General features: G+C 38.1%; 1 protein-coding gene across 2 annotated transcripts in view; it reads left to right on the top strand.

The window, feature by feature from the left end:
• The window catches only part of ANKAR (ankyrin and armadillo repeat containing), a 123373-nt gene that overhangs the window by 57591 nt on the left and 43409 nt on the right, over nt 1-22373 (top strand). For both annotated transcript variants that reach the window (XM_058300501.1, XM_058300502.2), the window contains 4 exons: nt 596-804; nt 6609-6713; nt 8295-8536; nt 12801-12969. In XM_058300501.1, coding sequence (XP_058156484.1) covers nt 596-804; nt 6609-6713; nt 8295-8536; nt 12801-12969 — 725 coding nt within the window. The remainder of the gene's footprint in view (nt 1-595; nt 805-6608; nt 6714-8294; nt 8537-12800; nt 12970-22373) is intronic.

Genomic DNA, 22373 nt, shown 5'->3' with positions numbered 1-22373 from the left:
ACTGAATCTAACCAAAAAGCTCACATACAATAGTTTATGGGCACAGGAACATACTTTTCTGGAGTCCACAAAAGACTCAAACCATAACCCCCTTATACCTCCTTATTGTTTACCCTTAGCATTGATATAGTATCTTTCTTGCAATTGATGAGAAAATGACAATATTACTATTAATTGTAGTCCATAATTTACATTAGTTGTATTTTCTGAAGAAATGGTTTTGAATTCTATCTGAGCTTCGGTTTCATTTGATAAAATGGGCTGATAATACCTTCAGATTTTTCCTTCATCCATGGAGTTATAGGAATTAGATAGGATGGTGTATGCTAAGAAATTTGAGCATTATCCACTCCTGAACAAATTATAAGGCCTGATAATTAAGTTGGGAGACAGTAGGGGAAAATACTAAGGACAGCTGAGTCAAGAGTGTTACGGAGGAAAATTGGTTTATATGTGGAATATAGAGAACAAGAATGCATTATTAAGAGAAGGTAATGGTATAAATCAGCCTTCTTCCAAAAGCAATTTGAATTGTTTTACAAAAAGGAAATTTGATACTATACATGTACTAAATTATTATGTTTCTTCAATTTAGGAATCAGTGTACTCCATTGTTACTTGCTGCTACTTCAGGAGCATTGGACACTATTCAGTATCTGTTTTCTCTTGGTGCTAACTGGAGGAAAACAGATATTAAAGGAAATAATATAATTCATTTGTCAGTGCTAACCTTTCACACAGAGGTTCTCAAGCATATAATAGAGTTAAATATTCCTGAACTTCCAGTTTGGAAAACTTTGGTAGGTGAGTAGAAACTACATAATCTCTTCTCCAATAAATGTTCTGATTATTTTTCAGTTTAATTATTCATAGTCGTTAGCTAGAACAAAGAATAGAATGCATACATCATATTTTAAAAACTTAAAAATCATGAAATAAGCACTTTTGTAAGTTAAAACCATCTATACAGATAATGCTGAGCTATATTTTTGTGTGTGCAGAAGAGGTATTGTTTCTAAATTAAAACCAAAGAACTATAACCTACATTTTTCACAATTAAAATTTTATTTTTCAATTTCCTCCAAAAATTAACACTCCTCTTTTCCATCAAAAATGAATGAATTTTAATCACACAATGAATACCACTTCCTACACATGAGGATGGCTGCTATTTTTAAAAAAAGAAAATAATAAGTGTTGTCACGGATGTAGAGAAATAGGAATTCTTATACTTTGCTGATGGCTGTAGAATGATGCTGCCATTGTGGAAAATCTGTTTGGCAGTTCCTCGGAAAATTGACAATAGAATTACCATATGACCTGGCATATACCCAAATATATACCCAACTTCTTAATATATACCCAAAAGAACTGAAAACAGTTACTTGAATAGATATTTACAAACAAATGTTTATAGCAGCAATATTTACACTAGCCAAAAATAGAAAGCAGCCCAAGTGTCCATCAATGGATGAATGGATAAACAAAATGTGATATAATCATACAATAGAATATTATTCAGCTATAAAAAGAAATTAAGTTCTGATGCATGCAACAACATGGAGAAAGCTTGAAGACATCATGTACAGTAAAATAAACTAGATACAAAAGATAAATATTGTTTGATCTCACTTATATGAAATACCTAGAAGAAGCAAAATAATAGAGACAGATGGTGGTGTATTGGTTACTAGGGTCCGGGATAGGAGGGTTGGAGGAAGGCAGGGGGTAGAGCAGGAAGAAGGAATAGCTTAATAGGTGAGTAATTTGTGTTTGAGATGTTGAAAAAGTAGGGGTAATAAATCAGTTGGTGATGGTAGCACCATATTGTAAATTCAACTAATACTACTATATCGTACACTTGAATTTGGCTGACATAGGAAATTTTATGCTGTATCTTTGTTACTATGATAAAAATGTTTTTAAAAAGTGAATTTTAAAAGAAAAAGTGAAAGTAGAGAGAAAAAGAAAGTTTGAGTAGAAATGATTCCCTCCAATTTTTTTTATCCTCCTAATTTTAGAGACAAATTCAGCAACAGTTTTCCTTGGATTTTGACAAATGTTTTGTAAAAAATATTAGTTTAAAAAAAATTTATTCAACCTAGCCAGAAATATTATAAGGGTAAGGATTAAGAAGACAATTGAATGTCCACATCAAATTTTACTTCGTCCCAAAATCCTATAAAACTATATGGAGATTCAATAATAAGAGCAGCAGCAATAGCAGACAGGCATACAAAGGAAAACAGGAAAAGATGCAAAAGCAATAAGATATTGGGAAATGGAAACAGATAATCAAGTCTCAAGACTTAGCAGATGGAAAAAAATCATTCCAAACCAATAGTGGGAAAACTGAGAACCTCCCTGGCTCATACCATAAAATCCTCAAAATTTCAAGAACTGGAAGTACCAGGCAGGAGTGTTCTCTGCAGAGCCTGGAATTCTCCCCCTACAAACAGATGGGAAAGAGTCTGGGAAACTGGGAAAGTGAAAGTGCTAATTTCTCATTTATCATAACAATTTTTGATGTCTAAAATTGATATATCAAAAGGTGGCAGTATATATAAATAATAGAAATAAGGATATATGTAAATCAGAGAAGATATAGAAAAAGCATCCAAGGTAGTTATTTCCCAGAGATGAACCAAGGAAAGCTGGAAGGCTGAAGCAAAGAATCATTATATTTGTTATAGGCATTTTAATAACATTTAATTCTTTTACTCATGAGCATATATTACTTTACTAAACTAAAATTTAATTTCATGAAAAAAGAATTTGGGGAATGAGAACTAATTTTTTCCAACAACTCCCTTAAGGATGGAGTAAGATATAAAGATTTTCAACCCCATTTTTTTTTAAGATTTATTTTTTATTTCTCTCCCCTTCCCCCTGTTGTCTGCTCTCTGTGTTCATTCACCGTGTGTTCTTCTGTGTCTGCTTGCATTCTTGTCAGGTGGCACCAGGAATATGTGTCTCTTTTTGTTGCATTATCTTGTTGCACCAGCTCTCTATGTGTGTTGCATCACTCCTGGGCAGGCTGTGCATTTTTCTTGCGGGGCAGTTCTCCTTGTGGGGCACACTCCTTGCTCATGGGGCACCGCTACATGGGGGGCACCCCTGCATGGCACAGCACTCCTTGTGCACAACAGCACTGTGCATTGCCCAGCTCACCACGTGGGCCAGGAGGCCCTGGGTATCGAACCCTGAACCTTCCATATGGTAGGTGGATGCTCTATCAGTTGAGCCACATCTGCTTCCCTCAACCCCATTCTAATGATTCAAAAAGTCTGAATACTTAGTTTCAAAACCAGCTCAATCTTGATCTTGGAAATTGCTGATTACTGCTTCAAAAACTATGTGTGCTTGTAGTCATTCTACTCTTTTTTAGGAGGACCTGAAAGGACCATCCTGTTACTTTTTAAAAAAACTTAATTTCATTTTATTTTTAAAGAATTTTTTTTAAAAGATTTATTTTATTTATTCCTCTCCCCTTCCCCCCCAGTTGTCTGCTCTGTGTCCACTCACTGTGTGTTCTTCTGTGTCCACTTGCACCCTCGGTGGCACTGGGAAACTGCATCTCTTTTTTGTTATGTCATTTTGCTGCGTCTGCTCTCTGCATGTGCAGCAACACTCCTGGGCAGGCTGAGCTTTTATTCATGCAGGGTAGCTCTCCTTGCAGGATGCACTCCTTGCACGTGGGGCACCCCCACATAGGGGTGCCCCTGCATGGCACAGCACTCCTTGTGCGCAGCAGCTCTGCATATAGGCCAGCTTACCACATGGGTCAGGAGGCCCTGGGTATCAAACCCTGCACCTACCATGTGGTAGGATGACGCTCTATCAGTTGAACCACGTCCACTTCCCTAAAGAAATTTTGATTACATAAATGTTACGTAGAATATATAGGGGATTCCCATATACCACACACACCCCCACACACTTTCCCCAACTAACATCTTATGAGTGTAGTACATTTGTTTCAATTCATGAACACATACTGAAGTACTGCTACTAACCATGGTCTATTGTTTACATTATGGTTTATACTTCATATTGCACAATTTTTTAGGTTTTGACAAAATGTATAATGGCCAGTATCCATCATTGCAATGTCATGCAGACAATTCCATTGTCCCCAGAAAGCCTTGTGTTACACCTATTCTTCCCTCTCTCTCCCCTCAGAAGCTCTGGTGACCACTGCCTTTATATCAATATTACCAAGTACTTCCATTGCTAGAATAATAATAATAATTCTACTTTAGTCCATAGGTACATTCCCCCCTTATGTTTGTTCATTCCTCAGTCTTACAGGATTTGGGAATGGTGGTGCATAATTTGCTTCCAATTGAGAGGGGGCTTAGATCCCATGGGGCAGATGAGTGGAACTGTCTTGATTGCAGTTATCAATAACCTCTGTTTTTTTGTGATGGGCATTGTCCATCATCATCCTTTTATTAGTTATCCTGGGAAAGTCTAATGAATCAGAGAGTAGGTGTTGGCTGCAACTGTGCTGAGATTCAGGACTCATTCAGCATATGAACAGCCAGAAGATATAATTTTCTGGGACAAATATTTAATGGGTATGGTGCTAATTATAGGTTCAGATAAAAGGGGCATAAGAACTATGTGTAGGAAAATTATAAATTAGTCCAACTCTGATAATACACTTGGGAGATAGGTCACCAGTTATTTTTAGGTAACACGCATTGACAGGGTGCCAAAATCCTGGAGTTGTCTGCCCTGCCTATAGCTTCCAGATGTCTCTAGAGCCCTCAGGAACACCCCTGCTTGAGGCATTGTTTACTGCAGCAGTCAGTGAACCACTCCTAAAATGTGCATAAATGTAACCTCTGGAATGACCACCTGACTCACTTTTGTCTGTGTGTGTGATTTAAAGGAATTTTATTAATTACGTTATAATTTGAAAAATTGTGTAAGGTTGACATTATATTTTAAAGCTATAAAATCAGAAAGATGTTGTTAATTTGCTACACTGAAGAAGACTTGAAGTGACTCGCTTTTAAATATCTTAGCCATAAAAAACTCATTTGTATTTAAAATTTCCCTTTTGGTCAAGGTCTTTTTCCAAATGCATCACTAGTTGGTGCTTGGTAAAATTGCTCAGTGCCAGGTAGGCTTATTCCTGGGAGTCATGTCCCATGCCAGGGGGAAGATAGTGAGTTTATATATGAATTTGGCTTAGGGGGAAGCCATATTTGAGCAACAAGGAGGCTTTCAGGAGGTAACTCTTACGCAATATATAAAACTAGGCTAAGTTTAAGTTTCACAAGAATGAGGTTCATAAGTTCAAGCATCAATATAAAAGCCTGGCATATTCGTCTGTCCTCCTTCATTAGCTACTGCCCATGTACCCTAGGGATTCTTGCCATTCTGCTAGAAAATATAGCAGGACTCCCCAGGATGGGAATTCAGTATTCTTTTGGTTATTGTGTGGGTCTCCATCCATCGAGATAATACCCCATGACCACTTGAACACATTCATATTCCATAGAGTTGTGCCCCAGGTACACCCCTCCCCACACATGCCCCCACCACCAACATCCCGCACCAGTGATCCTCCCCTGCCACTGTTGTGACCCTTCTGCAATTCAAAACCTCCCCAAAAACAAAGACAAAAAATAAAATACAAAATACAAAAAATAAAATTAAGTAAATAAAAATTTTTTTGCATTGTATCTTTTAATAGATATGTTAATATTATCTTTTAATAGACTAACCATTGGAAAAACCCAACTCAATAGTAGGAAGCTCTGACCTCTAACAGGAATATCTCAATGACACAAAAACTTCTGAAGGCCACTGCTTCCCACAGACTTTCTTGGGAAGTCCTAATAATGACATGAACAGAGTAATAAGCAGTGAGTGTCAGGCCACTGCCTCTTTGCTTTACACGTTGGAATAACTCTCCCTCTTCATGCTGACCATTTCCACAATGGTAAAATAAGAATTAAAGTTTAATAGAAGTCTTCAGGATTAGATTTTGGACTGGAAGCTGCATTTTAAAAGACAGGGCCATGAGTTGATCTAGGCAAGGTAGACGTCAAGACTGGATTTGGTGGGTTTTTTGCACTATAAGCACTGTTTAGAAGCATGTGTATTTGCATTATCTTTCTCTTTGGAATAGAAGTCCATTAAAGATTTTTAAAACTATTTTTTATACTCATGTAATGTATAAAACCTCCTATATAGAGTGAACATTAAATTTTTATTGATGATAATGTAGTTTGCTTTGCCATCCTTTAAAACCCATACTTAAATCTTACTCAACAATGAATTTCAGATGAGGGAGAGGTGTACAATTTTCTAAGTTAATTTAAACTACGTAACCAGCAAATCATTTTAAGTCATTCAGACCAAAGATAAAGAATTTCAGGATTTTCTCCAATATAAACTGTAAGCCTGAAGTTCATGGGTGTCTATAATCTGTTCAGCACCTCACATAGTGTCGTGTACTGAGGGGAATTTAATGAATGTAGTTTGGTGGTGATCTCAACACTTCACTTTGCTTGGCGTGTATAGAAACAGAATCAATCATTATTGCCTCTTATGAAATTACAGCTTGTGTTTTTCTATTGACTACCTATTAGAAATGTTGCAGTGTGAAAGCTATAAACGAAGAATGATGGCCGTCATGTCTTTAGAAGTAATTTGCTTAGCAAAGGAGCAATATTGGGAATGTATTTTGGATGCAGGTGATGCAAAATCTATTATCTATCTTTTGCTTATGCTATTTTATTTATTACTGTATTTATTTGGGTCAATTGCTTTTTAAAAATATGTTTTATATTGTGGAGTAAACATTTTAATCAATTTTATTTTTATTTTTATTTTTATTTTTCTAAGATCACTCCCTTGACCTGTCAACCTTAAATGTTATACTCCACTTGGCATAGTATCAAAAAATTATATTTATTCCATTTAAAAGTTTGCAAACTTAAAAGAGATATTGAATTACTTTATATATTACCTCATATTTACTTTCACTTAGAAGATTCTAGTTCTTTTTTCATAATTATCCCTATTTTGTACTTGCACAATTTTTGTATTTTTTTTAATTAAAAATAGCAGATCTAAAGTTTAGCCTGGGTTTGTAACTACCCCTGCATTTAGAACTTAGGTTAATTGTTTAACCTCTGCAAGTCTAGTATCTCATCAATAAAATAGTTCTTACCTCATATGGTTATTATGGGAACAGCACTGTCCAGTAGAACTTGCTGCAATGATGGCAATGTTTGATCTGCACTAATATGGTAACCACTACTTTCGTGTGGATATTGAACACACATACTCCATAAATATTTGTTGAATTAATGAGCTAAAAATTATTTGGTTATGGGTAGTCTCCTGTGTTCTCCCCCAAATATATAAAGGCTCTGTGTCCAAAAATTGAACCACAGGCTTACAAGTCATGACAGAGTTGCATTTCAGGTAGCCAAATAAATAAATAAATAAATAAATAAAGCCCTGATTACATACGTTGTTTTCCAGCATTTCATGTGTGCCCTTTTCTTTCACACTGAAACAATTTAAGTACAACAAGAATCCAACTGAAGCCAGATTTTCTGTTTACATCATGCCCAGTGATTTCCATCTTGGGATCTAATGTAACTAATGAGACTGATGCTGCATTTGACTACATTCAATACTTTTTTCTATTTTTCACTTGCTTGTGTAAAATAAGGGTAAAGTATGATACAATTTTCAAATAGTTGCACACAATTTTTAAAAAAGATTTATTTACTTTTAAAAAAATTCGCCCCCTACACCTGCTTACCAGCCCCCCCTCCCCCAATGGTTCTCGTGTTTGACTGCTCAGTGTTTGCTCACCTTCTCCAGGAGGCATGGGAACCAAACCTGGGACCTCCCACATGGGAGGTGAGTGCCTAACGGCCTGAGCCACATCCATTCCCCTGTGCACAAAGGTGATATGACAACCTAAACTGAACTCTGACATGTGACAGCTCAAAGTATTTTCTGTATTAATGGCCTTAAGTAAAAATTCAGTGTTTTAAAAGTGGCTTAATGTTACTATGTAAAAGAATGTAAAAGTGTGCCGTATGAATATTAAATGTATGAACAATGAGAGCAGCCTATACTGTAGACAGGAAAATGCATTCATGTAGTTTCAAATGATAATTATATAAATATTTTATATAATTATTTGCTAATTATTATATTGCGATTCCCATAAACATTATTTAAATCTTATCAGGATAAATTGACAAGAAATGGTTACAAGTAATTCATGCTTTTCCTTTGTCCATTCATTTCAGGCACCATTCCTGCCCTAATCAATCTATTAAAAGTTCCCAAAATAAAATTACAGTGCAAAGTAGTTGGGTTATTGAGTAATATCTCAACCCATGTATCTGTAGTGGAAGCTGTGGTAGTTGCTGGAGGCATTCCAGCTCTGATAAACCTACTGGTTTCTGAAGAACCTGAACTACATTCTCGCTGTGCACTCATATTGTATGATATTGCTCAACTCGGAAACAAGGATGTTATTGCCAAATATGTAAGTTCTTTTCATAGAGCATATTTTGTTGTTCATTGTGTGGGCCTCCGCTCACTGAAGTAACACCCTGTGACAAGATGAATACATTCATATTCCATAGAAGCATGCCCCAGATGCACCTTTTCCCACACATCTCCCCATCATTGACACTCTGCACCAGTAATCCTCCCATCATATTTGCCAAAAGAACATTCCCACAATTGTATTTTCAACCACAGACCTCCATATCCCCAGAGTTCACCTGTTCCTTCTTCCAGTCCTCCCAACCAGTTCCATGGATAGCCCAACCCACTACCCCAATCACTCCAACACTATCAACCCACCTACATCCCTGCACCACCATCACCCCCATCCACTGCCAAACCATGCCTTCCACCTTATCATAGGTTCTGCCTAGATTGGGCATCAGCTCACCCCTCTTCACTCCCTTTCTATCTCCTGATAACCTATCTTCCAGACTCTATCTCTATGAGTCTGCTCAATATCCTTAGGTCATATCAGTGAAGTCATACAATATTTGTTCTTTAGTGACTGGCTTACTACACTCAACATAAGGTTTTCAAGCTTCATCTATGTTGTCATGTATGTCAATACTTCACTCTTTATTACAGCTAAGTAATAGTCTATTGTACATATATACCATGTTTTGCTCTACCCACTCATCTGTTGATGGACACTTGGGTTGCTTCCAACTTTTGGCAATAGTGAATAAGCCGCTGTGAACATTGTACATATATCTGTTCATGTCCCTGCTTTCAGTTCTTCTGGGTATATACCTAGCAGTGGGATTCCTGGAGCATATGGCAATTCTATATTTAGCTTCCTGAGGAACCACCAAACTGTCCTCCACAGTGACGGCATCATTCTACATTCTCATCAGTATTGAATGAGGATTCCCATTTTCCACATACTCTCCAACACTTGTAGTTTTCTGTTTTGTTTTTTTTAAAATTTTTAATAGCTGCCAGTCTCATAGGAGTAAGATGATATCTCTGTAGTTTTGATTTGCATTTTCTTAATGATAGTGATGTGAAGCATCAGCTTTCTAGCTGTTTGTATTTCCTCTTTGGAAGAGTGTCTATTCAAACCTCTTGCCCATTTTTTAATCGGGTCATTTGTCATTTTATTGGGTTTTTTTTTTAATTATTTATTTATTTATTTTTTAAATTACATTATGAAAAATATGAGGTCCCATTCAACCCCACCGCCCCCGCCCCCCACTCCCCCCACAGCAACACTCTCTCCCATCATCATGACACATCCATTGCACCTGTGTTATTTTATTGTTGAGTTGTAGCATTTCTTTATATATTGTGGGTTTTAGACCCTTGCTGAATGGTGTGATTTCCAAATATTTTCTCTCATTGAGTAGGCTGCATATTTACCCTCTTCAAAAAGTCCTTTGAGGTGTTGAAGTGTTTAATTTTGAGGAGGTCCCATTTATCTATTTTTTTCTTTTATTGCTTGTGCTATGGGTATAAGGTTTAAGAGATCCCCACTGTGATGGTTAGGCTATTGTATCAACTCAGCCAGGTAATTGTGCCCAGTTGTTTGGTCAAGCAAGCACTGGGCTAATTGTAATACAAGGGCATTTATGGATTTTAGTCACCATTGACTTTACTGCAGTGGTAAATCATAGATAGTTGGTTATAATTACATCAATCAGGGAGATTGCCATCAGCAATGAGTGACCCTTAACCCAATCAGTTGAATCTCTTAAAAGGGGAAGTGAGGGAAACGGACTTTGGCCCAGTGGTTAGGGCGTCCGTCTACCATATGGGAGGTCCGCAGTTCAAACCCCGGGCCTCCTTGACCCGTGTGGAGCTGGCCATGCGCAGCGCTGATGCGCGCAAGGAGTGCCACGCCACGCAAGGGTGTCCCGGCGTGGGGCAGCCCCACGCGCAAGGAGTGCGCCCGTGAGGAGAGCCGCCCAGCGTGAAAAGAAAGAGCAGCCTGCCCAGGAATGGCACCGCCCACACTTCCCGTGCCGTGCCGCTGACAACAGAAGCGGACAAAGAAACAAGACGCAGCAAATAGACACCAAGAACAGACAACCAGGGGAGGGGTGGGGGGGAATAAATAAATAAATCTTTAAAAAAAAAAAAAAAAAAAGGGGAAGTGATTCCAGCATTGAGAGAGAATTTCCCAGCTCATCTTTGGACAGCCAACATCTCCCCGAACTCGTCAAGAACCTTCACTGGACTTTCATTGCAGCCCCTGATTGCAGCCTTCCTGCAGAACCTGGACTTGTGCATCCCCACAGGCTGCATGAAAGACTCTTATATAATCGCATACTATTGACAGATATCTCTTGTTGATTCTGTTTTTCTAAAAAACCCCAACTAATACACCCACCTACTACAAGATCTTGAATATGTTTTCCTACATTGTCTTCCAGGAGTTTTATGATCCTGGGTTTTAAATTTAGGTCTTTGATCAATTTTGAGTTGTAGAGGGAGTGAGATAGGGGTCATCTATCATTCTTTTGGTTATGGGCATCCAGTTCTCTCAACACCATTTGTTGAAGAGATTGTTATATCCCGGAAAAGTGGACTTGGTAGTATTATCAAAAATCAGTTAACCATAGAGGTGTGGGTCTATTTCTGAAGTCTCAATCTCGAAATATATTTTTACAGGTCTTTTTTGATCACTACTCACAATTGAATTAGGTGACTTATTTTGGTCCAGATATTTGCCAGAAATATAGTTGGGAATGGGTTCAGAATCATTTTCCAGGCAAGAAAAATATGACTTATTGCACAGGGCTGTGTGTTTGAGTCCTTTTAGCTTTACTTTTTCCTATCCAACACAGATTGATGGTACAGGGTTCCTCGTAATGCAGATTACATCTCCTCCACAGCGAAGAGTCGATCTCATTCTTTTTACTTTATGAACAGACTATTTATACAAATATATATTTTCATTTTTGTTTTTATTTTTTAAAGCTTAATTTATTTATTTCTCCCCTCCTCTCTCCATGTCTGTTCTCTGTGTCCATTTGCTGTGTTCTTCTGTGTCTGCTTATATTCATTAGGTGGCTCCGGGAACCGATCCTGGGACCTTCCGGAGTGGGAGAGAGGTGATCATTCTCTTGTGCCACCTCAGTTCCTGGGCCTGCTGCATCTCTCATGGTCTCTCTTCTGTGTCTCTTTTTGTTGCGTCATCTTGCTGTGCCAGCTTTCTGCATGGGCCAGCACTACTGTGTGGGGCAGCACACCTGCATGGGGCAGCACTCCTGTGCAGGGCAGCACACCTGCGTGGGCAGCTTTCCACTCGACCAGCTCACCACAAGGGCCAGCTTGCCTTCACCAGGAGGCCCTGGGTATCAAACCCTGGACCTCCTATCTGGTAGATGGGAGCCCAATTGCTTGAGCTACATCTACTTCCCACAAATATATTATTGCTATTATTCCTTGCTCATCCTTGCCTTTCCTACTTTTGGAAATTTTATGCCATACTGATAAAGAGAAGAATCTGCTTCCATCCTGCATACCAATTCCCATTGTTGCAGACAGGAAATTGTTTTTTTCCAACCTTCAATCCACTTAGGATGAAAAACTGCTCTGCCAGCATTTCCTGTGCTCAGTGGCCATGGGAGTTCTCTCTTATCCCTCTAAGCATCCCATATCATTAATTATTGTTCAACATTTCAAATGTCCTGTAAGCATCCCATATACATTAATTATTGTTCAACATTTCAGATGTCTTGTGTCTTTATTGAAAATGGGGGTTGCATTTCTGTTTCTTATTTTCCTTCATACGCTTGCATTATTTCTATTGGTGGAAAGAAGCTGCCAACTTTATTCTGTGATTTAAAATTAGGAAATAATATTTATATTTAAAAATCAGATTTTGTGTTGCACAAATGCAACTGCCATTTACCAATGCAATATCCACAGTGGAAATTAATTCCCAATGGAGCACTGTATTCAATTGTTCTTATTCAGTTGCCTCACTTTTTGGATATATATTTTATGTTTGGTGAACTTGCAGCCTCAAATTATTTTTATTATAAAAGAGGCTATTTTAAAATACCTTTATAGAATACTCCTTGATATTAATTAATCAGATTTGGTTAAAGTGGTGTTAACTGGCATTTAGTATATAGTATCAGTACAGAAACATTTGTTTATGGACAATCATTCTCTCCTAAATAAGTAGATAATTTCAGCAAGAAATGTTACAGACTTGTGTTTCTAAATGAAGATTCATGTATCTTAAATAAATTTAGTTGGAACTGCATTTTTTGTTTCTTTAATTTTAGAATGGAATTCCAAATCTGATAAATCTCTTGAAATTAGACATAGAAGATGTGCTAATAAATGTAATGAACTGTATACGGGTACTATGTATTGGAAATGAAAATAATCAAAGATCAGTGAAAGACAATAAAGGCATCCAGTATCTTATCACATTTCTGAGTTCTGATTCAGGTGAGTCTCTATCTCTGTATTATTTTAAAGTAACCATATATATTAAGTGAGGCAAATATAAATTTGGACCTGTCCTATATGAACAGATGTTCTGGATTTATCTTAGAATGGATCTATAAATATGTCAAATAACCTAAAATACTGAGTGCAGATTTAAACTTCTGGGTTTATGAAAGCTATTTAACTTTCAAAGGCATCGTTGGCTTTTTTAAAATGTTCAATTGGATTGCTTATAAAGGGAAATATTGGCATGAATAATGAAAATAATACAGATAATATGCCCAAGAGAGTAGATGTTTCCACATGAATAGTACACATATTGATATTGAGATAATTGAAAGCTAGTTGCAACAGGGACTTCAGGTTTTCTGTTAAATGTTTGAAATCAGAGGGACTTCAGATTTGCTGTTAGACATTTGATATCAAAATTTGAGGTCATTTTCATTACTCAAAAAAAATTCAAGATCATTAGGAGACATTAGGTCAGTTTTCAGGTTCTGAAGAACATCACAGCATCAAGAACACCAGAAGCTGTAAGATAGTTCTGCAGCTACTGCAAATGGTCTTATAAGTTCTGTAAGAATTATCTCATTCCAGTAAGTATTCATAACAGTATGTTTCAAATCTTGCATTTTCCTGAAATTTGGGGGGGTGGGGAGATTGGAAAAAAGCTTATCCCTTTTTCTTCCTACCCAGTTAATTACCTGTCTTTCTGCTCCAGTTCATGGGAATAAGTATAGAATAAATATATTGGTTAAAATTGTTTTTAAAAAAAGTTTTTGGGTAAGGAATTGATGGGTTCTCATTTTGAAAATAAATCTCCAGGGAAGCAGACTTGGCCCAATGGATAGGGTGTCCACCTACCACATGGGAGGTCCCTGGTTCAAACCCTGGGCCTTCATGACCCATGTGGAGCTGGCCCAATCGCAGTGCTGATGTGCACAAGGAGTGCTGTGCCATAGAGGGGTGCCCCCTGCATAGGGGAGCCCCACGCACAAGGAGTGCACCCCGTAAGGAGAGCCTCCCAGTGTGAAAGAAAGTGCAGCCTGCCCAAGAATGGTGCCACACACACGGAGAGCTGACACAGCAAGATGATGCAACAAAAAGAAACACAAATTCCCAGTGCTGCTGATAAGGATAGAAGTGGTCACAGAAGAACACACAGCGAATGGACACAGAGAGCAGACAACTGGGGGAGCGGGGAGAGGGAAAGAAAGAAATAAAAAATAAATCTTTAAAAAAAAAAAAAAAAGAAAAGAAATCTCCAGAATGTGAAAAGGCAAGGAAGAACCCTGGAATGTTGGATATGAATTGTGTATGTGATATCTTATTGTGATCCAACATAGAAAAATGCTAAAAAAGAATGATGGAGGCTTATCAAAAGGACAAAGGAAATCAGCTTAAAGGAGCTCCAACTGGCCAAACCTTGGATAAATTAAATCTCAACATAAATAAGGAAATTAATGGATTATAACTCACTGAATGTAATAGAAATCGATGAGCCCATTTTAAAGCAAAAATACTCAACAAAATAGTAGCACACTTAATTCAACAGGACATTCCAAGAATTATACACAATGACCAAGTGGGATTTATTCCAGGAATGCATGGGTAGTTCAACATAAGAAAATTAATGTAATACACCACATTAAAAGAAAAAGGGGAAAAATGCATGATTATATCAATTGATGCAGCAAATCATTTGAAAATCCAGCATCCTTTCTTGATAAAAAGCACTCATAAAACTAGGAAAAGAAGGGATTTCCCCAACACAATAAAGGGTATTATGAATAAACACACAGTTAACATATTCAATCCTGAAAGACTGAAAGCTTTATCCCCAAAATCAAGACAAGGGTGCCTGTTCTCACCACTGCTATTCAGCATCCTACAGGAAATTTTGGCTAGAGCACTGAGACAAGAAAAAGAAATAAAAGTCATCCAAATTGGAAAGGAAAAAGGAAAACTATCTCTATTCACAGATGACATGATCCTGTAAATAGAATATCTCAAATAATTAATTAAAAAATGTACTAGAGCAAATGAATGAATTCAGCAAAGTTAGGGGGTACAAGATTAACAAGCAAAAATCAGTTATGTAATATAGGGAGTGATGCCATCAACATAGCAACATAAGACATCCCCTGGAAAAGCTCCCTTTAGAATCAACTAATGAAAGGATAAATCCCACTTGGCTATATCTCTAGAAATGATAGAGACTGGAGAAGGACTCCACAAATGCTGAATCAAAGAAAAAGAAAAACACCAAAATCAGGTAGGAAATTTGTGTCCCAGGTTGCCAGTCAAGACAACTCACCTTCACTTGGTCCCACACATCTAGGGAATCACAAAGTAGCAGCACAGCCTGGGTCCCTCCTGTCATAGATGCAGAACATAGAACTACTCACAGTAGCAAGTTAGAACCCCATGCATATCAAAGCATAGGCACCCAAGTCCACAGAAAGCCAGGATGGAACAAAAGTGGTTGAGGGGTTCCAAATACAAAAGTGTCCCCAGGGAAAAAAGAAAGCATGGCAGAATTGTTGGGAAGAGGTTCACACACTCAATCCAGTCTCTTTCTTGGACCATGTCCAAAATAGACCATTCTGCATTGGCCCCATCAGGCTTTCTGGGGTGGGATACCCTACCAGGGAAGAAAGCAGTGGCAGAAAATCCTCACAGAAAAAAAAAATAGGGTGTGTGTGTGTGGGGGGAGGGGGGCAGCAAGATAAGACAGGTCCCAGAAATAAAAAGTGTAATGAAAAAGGGAGACTTGAGTGATGGGGAGAATTTAAACAAATCATAAGAGCTGGGGAGAAATATTTGCACAAAAAACAAATAGAATAGATCAATAGCCCCACAAAAAATGGAAAGGGAGCTTTCTCCTGGAGGTGACATAATTGCACAGAAAAATGGCAATCTTTAAAAATGTACTGCATATTCAGAGTAAGAATCACATGCAAAAGAGCTGAATCTAAAGATTCAGAATAATTTGGACCAAGCATCAAAGAAGAGCCTTAACACAAAGGCAAGTCATGATTAAAAAAAACAAGGAAAGAGGAAGAAATTGGCATTCAGAGTTAACACATCAAAAATTACAAGTCATGCTAAGAAATAAGCAACAGAAAAAATTGACTCATTCAACAGAAAAAATTAAAACTTCAGATGAGACACAGAATTAGGAACAACTAATCAAAGTTCAAACAAGTTTCCTAAATCATTTTAAGGAGGTGAAGGAAAATATGGATAGAAATAAACTAATGGTGGATATAGACCTAAAGGATATTAAGACAAAGTATGAATATAAAGAATAATTTGAAAGTTTAAAAAGAAACAACAGAAATATGGGGATGAAAGACACAATAATGGAGATAAAAATACAGTAGAAGCATACAACAGCAGATTTGAAAAGGCAGAAGATCAGTGAACCAGAAGACAGGACTATTGAAATCATACAATCAGAAGAATAGATAGAGAAAATAATAGAAAAAATTGATCAGTGTCTTAGGGATTTAAGTGACAGCATGAAGTATACAAATATACACATCGTGGATATCCCAGAAGGAGGAGAGAAGGAAAGGGGGAAGAAAGAATATTTGAGGAAATAATGACTGAAAATTTCCCAACTCTAATGACAGACAAATATACACATCCAAGAAGTTCAACATACTCCAAACAGAGTAAAGCATAATAGACCTATTCTCACACACATACAAATTAGAATGTCAAAAGTTAAAGATGGAGAATTCTGAAAACAGCAATAGAAACGTGATTCATTATATACAAGGGATCCTCAATAAGACTAAGCTCCAGTTTCTCATCAGAAACCATGGAAGTGAGAAGACAGTGGTATAATATATTTAAGGTACTGAAAGAGAAAAACTGGCAGTCAAAAAATCTTTATCTGGCAAAAAACTGTCCTTCAAAAATGAGAGAGAGTTTAAAATAGTCACAGATAAACAGAAATTGTGAGAGTTTGTCAACAAAAGATCTGCCCTTTAAGAATTACTTAGAGTAGCATGAAGAAATGAAGATCTTCAGTAATGGTAACTAAAAGGATAAATGTAAAACCCAATAGTATTTTATGCTCAATATAGAACTTTACTGTTTAATTCCTATAAGAGTCAGAATACAGTTGAACAGAAAAAAGTCATATTTCTTAATGATGGACATGCAAAATATGAAGATGTAATGTAGGACACAAACAATATATGAAGGGGAAACAGAGGGATATGGGAGCAGGGAACAGTGCATATTATTGAAGCTAAGAAGGTATTTTTCAAATTAGTGGGTTATAGATATAGGCTGTGTACTAGAAACCCCAGCATAACTACAAAGAAAGTGTTTTTTAAAATATACAGAGGAAAGCCAGTGTAGCTCATAAGTTGAGTGCCTGCCATATACAAGGTCCTGGGTTCAATCCCCAATGCCTCCTTAAAAATTTTTTTTTAATTAAAAAATTAATGAGATAGGAACCATCAGACACATACATCACAAAAGGTATCTATACAGAAAAGGAGGCTGCAATAAAGGAAAAGTGAGACAGAAAAAGCTATAAAAACCAAAGGACAAAATGGCTGAAGTAAGTACTGCCTTTATAGCAACTACACTAAATGTTAATGGATTAAATTTCCCAATCAAAAAACATGAATGGAAGAATGGATAAAAAAGCACATTTCTACTATATATTGTTTATAAAAGACTCACCTTAGACCCAAAGACACAAAGACGTTGAAAGCAAAAGGATGGAAAAAAGTTAACCCATGCAAATAATAACCATAAAAGAGCTGGGGTAGCCATACAAATATCGTACAAAATAGAATTTAAGTCAAAAGCTATAACAAGGATACCATAAGTTAATAAAGTGTGCAATCCACCAAGAAGAAAGAACAATCATAAATACTTATGCACCTAACCATGGGACCCCAAAATACATGAGGCAAACACTAGCAAAACTGAAGGGAGAAATACACACCTCTATAATAATAGTTGGAGACTTCAGTACACCACTCTCATCAATAGATAGAACATATACACAGTAGGTCAATAAGGAAACAGAGAACTTGAATAATATGATAAATAAATTAGCCCTAACAGACATATAGAGAACACTGCACTACAAAACAATTAGTTTTACATTCTCAAATGCACATGGATCGTTCTCCAGGATAGACCACAGGTGGGTCATAGAACAAGTTTCAATTAATTTTTAAAAGATTGAAAAGCATCTTCTCTGACCACAGTGAAACGAAGCTGGAACTCAATAACAGAGAACTGGAAAATCAACAAATATATGGAAGCTAAATAACTTAAACAATCAATGGCTCAAAGAAATTACAAAGGAAATAGTAAATACCTTAGATCTTATTTATTTATTTATCTCCCCTCCCCACTCCTACCCCCCCCCTTGCTGTCTGTTCTCTGTGTCCGTTTGCTGTGTGTTCTTCTGTACCCACTTGCATTCTCGGTGGCACTGGGAATCTGTGTCTCTTTTTGTTGCATCACCTGAATTGCAACAGCTCTCCATGTGTGCAGCACCACTCCTAGGTGGGCTGTACTTTTATCATGAGGGGTAGCTCAATGTGGGCACACTTCTTGCACATGGGGCTCCCCTACATGGGAGACATCCCTGCATGGCATGGGACTCCTTGTGCATGGCAATGCCACGCATGGGCCAGCTCACCACACAGGCCAGGAGGCCCTGGGTTTGAACCCTGAACCTCCCATGTGGTAGGCAGATACTCTCAGTTGAGCCACATCTACTTACCAGTAAATACCTTGAGACAAATGAAAATGAGAATACAATACATGAAAAAACTTATGGGGAGGAACATGATTTGGGTCACTATATTTGAGTCTATGCTCCTATATTGCAATTCTAAGACCCCAAATAAATACCTTTGTTGCCTTGCCAGCTTAGTTTTTTATTTCTTGGTTGACATTACATGATGTCAGGAACAGGATCCAAAATAACCACCAACCTGACTCCAGAGCTGCACTTGGATTTGAGCATAGTACCTGCAAGAGCCCCTTCACTCTTTCATCTCCTCACAGACCCAGGTTCCTGCTGCACACTCCTGAGAAACTAAGATATTCAAAACCACCATTTTCAGATAGGCAACCTTGTATATTAGAAAAGACAACTCCATAAAAACGCGCTTCAACCTTGCTGGAAAGGACCCTGTTAGAATAACAGCCACAATTACCTCTCAATTCATGCTAATGCACCAAACCCTGAATCTTGAAGCTTGCACTTATGAAACTTATTTCTGTAATGAGAAAGCAAAGCCTAATTATAATTAATACCTAAGAGTCACTCACTGAAAACCAGCTTGTTGCTCAAATGTGGCCCCTCATTAAGCCAAACTCTGCATATAAACTTACTACCTTCCTCCCTACATGGGACATGACTCACAGGGATGGGCCTCCCTGGTGCCAAGGGATTAATAACAAATGCTGATCAGCAATGCTTTTGGAGAAAGAGCTTGACAAAAAGGAGGAATGTAAAAAGAAATAAAACAAATTAGAATTACTATTGGTTAAGAGATTTAAAATGGCATCTGGAGGTCATTCTGGAGGTTAATCTGATGCAAATCTCAACCAGATCTCACAAACTGCCAAAATATATATAGCCACAAGCAAATATGTTCCTCAAAACCTTAAGGACATCTAGGAACCAGAAACAAACAACACAATAAGGAATTTAGTAAACTAACCAACCAGAAGGACATTTAGAATTCCCTGAATATCTACCAATCATAAATAATTTATGCAATGGGAGACCTTAAGGAAGATGGCAGACTAGAAAGACATGGGACTCTCTTCTCCTCCAGAAAAATAGCTAGAGGATAAGCTGAAACAGCCTGGAAAAAGATCTTCTAGGGTTTAGGACACTGGGTGAAGCCTGGACACTTCCCAGAGGAGAAAGGGACAAAGGAGGGGAATTGTGATGACAGAACTGTGAGTTGAAACCAGTGGCTGCTGCTGCCAGCACCCTCCCCCACACTAAAGACACTTTAGAATTCTCAGGTCTCTAGACTTGCCACAAATTTGGTCTGCTCTATCCCAGGAGCCCTTCTAGGCTGGGTGGGGTTGCGCCATTGTTTGCCTTGGGAGCCAGCAAGGGACTAAAGATATATGATCTTCCCACTCTCCCCTCTACTAACAGGGACTGATTGTTGAGAATTCAGAGAGGAGTGGAAACATTTCTGACCTTGGAGAAGGGAGGGAGCTGCCAGAGAAGGCTGGAGAACTGTCACTGAGAAACCTTGAATTACAAAGTTCTTAGCCTCAGGCAGGAAGCTCTATCACATTGATCCTGTCTGTGTTGCAACAAATATACTTCACCAGGTGCTGAACTGAGATTGCCAAGAGCATCATCTGCTGGCAGACTAAGGAAGCCCATATGAGAAAATTAAAAATAAGTAAGAAAGGCTTTTTCTGGCCTTTATAGTTTTCCTCTCCAAAGCCCTAGGAAGCTTGTCTGCAACCAATTACTGGGTCCAGAGCCTAGTTTTGAGCAACTAGCAGGGACAACCATAACGATCCATGTTGAAGCAAGAATCAAAGAGCAGTGGCAACACACAGCCTCCTGCCTCTAGAACCCTACAAAAGAGAAAGAAATTGAGTATCTGAGTAAACTACACCCTAATCAGATGCCTACACATTAGCAAAAAATTGCAAGCCATACTAAGAAAATGGAAGAATGGCCCAAGAAAAGGAAAACATCAAGGCCTTAGAAGAGACACAGGATTTGAGAGAACTAATTAGCAAGATGTGTACAAATTTCCAAAATCAAATTAATGAGTTGAAAGATAATATGACTAAAGAGATAAAAGACATCAAGAAGACACTGAGTGAGCACAAAGAAGAATTTGAAGACCTGAACAGAGAAGTAACAAAGCTCATGGGAATGAAAGACATAATAGGTAAGATATAAAATACATTATAGGAATACAACAGCAAACTCAAAATGTTAGAAAAATGAATATGTGATACCAAGGACAGAAAAACTAAAATTGAAGAGAGAAAAGAATGGAAAAAATGAGCAGGGGCTCAGAGAATTGAATGACAACATGAAACACAACAACATACATGTCATGAGAGTTCCAGAGAGAAGAGAAAAGGAGCAGGAAGAGAATTTGAGGAAATAATAGCTGAAAATTTCTCAACTCTCATGAAAGAAATGAACTTAAATGTTCTAGAGGCACTCCATACCCCAATCAGAATAAATCTGAATAGACTTACTCCAAGACACATACTACTCAGAAAGTCAAATGTCAAAAGTAAAGAGATAAAAAAAGAGTCTGGAGGCTGGCAGAAGGATTGCCCTCATGCACAACTGAGCAGAGTCAGAGAGACAGATAAAGCAGATACAACCCCCAGATATTGGTTCCTTTGAGGGCTAAAGAGACCCATGGGAGTTATGGTCATGGCCGATGAGGTTAACTACCAGGGCAGATGGCCCCTCTTTGGAAATGGTGTTTATGTGTGATGAATCTGGACTCAAATGGGATCTCCCTTCATAAGACTTTCATGCTAATGTGCTGGAGGTGCAGTTAATGTTGGGGTTTAAGATATATTTAGGGGATTTGAATCTCTGGACTGACAATGTGATAGCCAGGTCCTGAGCCTCAACAGACTCCAGCACCTACAATCTGATCTATTGGACTTACCACACTCAGCTAAGATGGAGTTGAAGAAGGACAACCACCACACCATGGAGCCTAGAGTGATTACAACTGAAAATGGGAGGATTGCATCCAGCATCCATGTGGAATCTGAGCCTCCTCTTGACATAGAGGTGCAATGGACACAACCAATCCAATGTCCACATAGAAGAGGTGGCATTGGATTGGGAAAAGTGGACATGGTGGACGATGGGTATGGGGAAAGGCAGGAAGAGATGAGAGGTGGAGGCGTCTTTGGGACATGGAGCTGCCCTGGATGGTGCTTCAGAGGTAATCACCGGACATTGTAAATCCTCACAGGGCCCACTGGATGGAATGGAGGAGAGTATGGGCCATGATGTGAACCATTGTCTATGAGGTGCAGAGGTGCCCAAAGATGTACTTACCAAATCCAATGGATGTGTCATGATGATGGGAATGAGTGTTGTTGGGGGGGGGGAGGGTGGGGTGGGGGGGTGGAGTTGAATGGGACCTCACATATATATTTTTAATGTAATATTATTACAAAGTCAATAAAAAAAAAAAAAAGTAAAGAGAAAATTCCCAGAGCAGCAAGGGAGAAGCAAACCATCACATACAAGGGGCGCTCAGTAAGACTTAGTGTGGATTTCACTTCAGAAACCATGGAGGCAAGAAGACAGCAATGTGATACAATTAGGATAATAAAAGAGAAAAATTACCAGCTGAGAACTCTTTACCCAGCAAAATGGCCCT

The sequence above is a fragment of the Dasypus novemcinctus genome, chromosome 7, assembly GCF_030445035.2.
Source record: "Dasypus novemcinctus isolate mDasNov1 chromosome 7, mDasNov1.1.hap2, whole genome shotgun sequence".
NCBI classification, from domain to species: domain Eukaryota; kingdom Metazoa; phylum Chordata; class Mammalia; order Cingulata; family Dasypodidae; genus Dasypus; species Dasypus novemcinctus.
The sequence above is the reverse complement of the archived record's forward strand: the minus strand, read 5'-3'. Positions and strand labels throughout refer to the sequence as shown.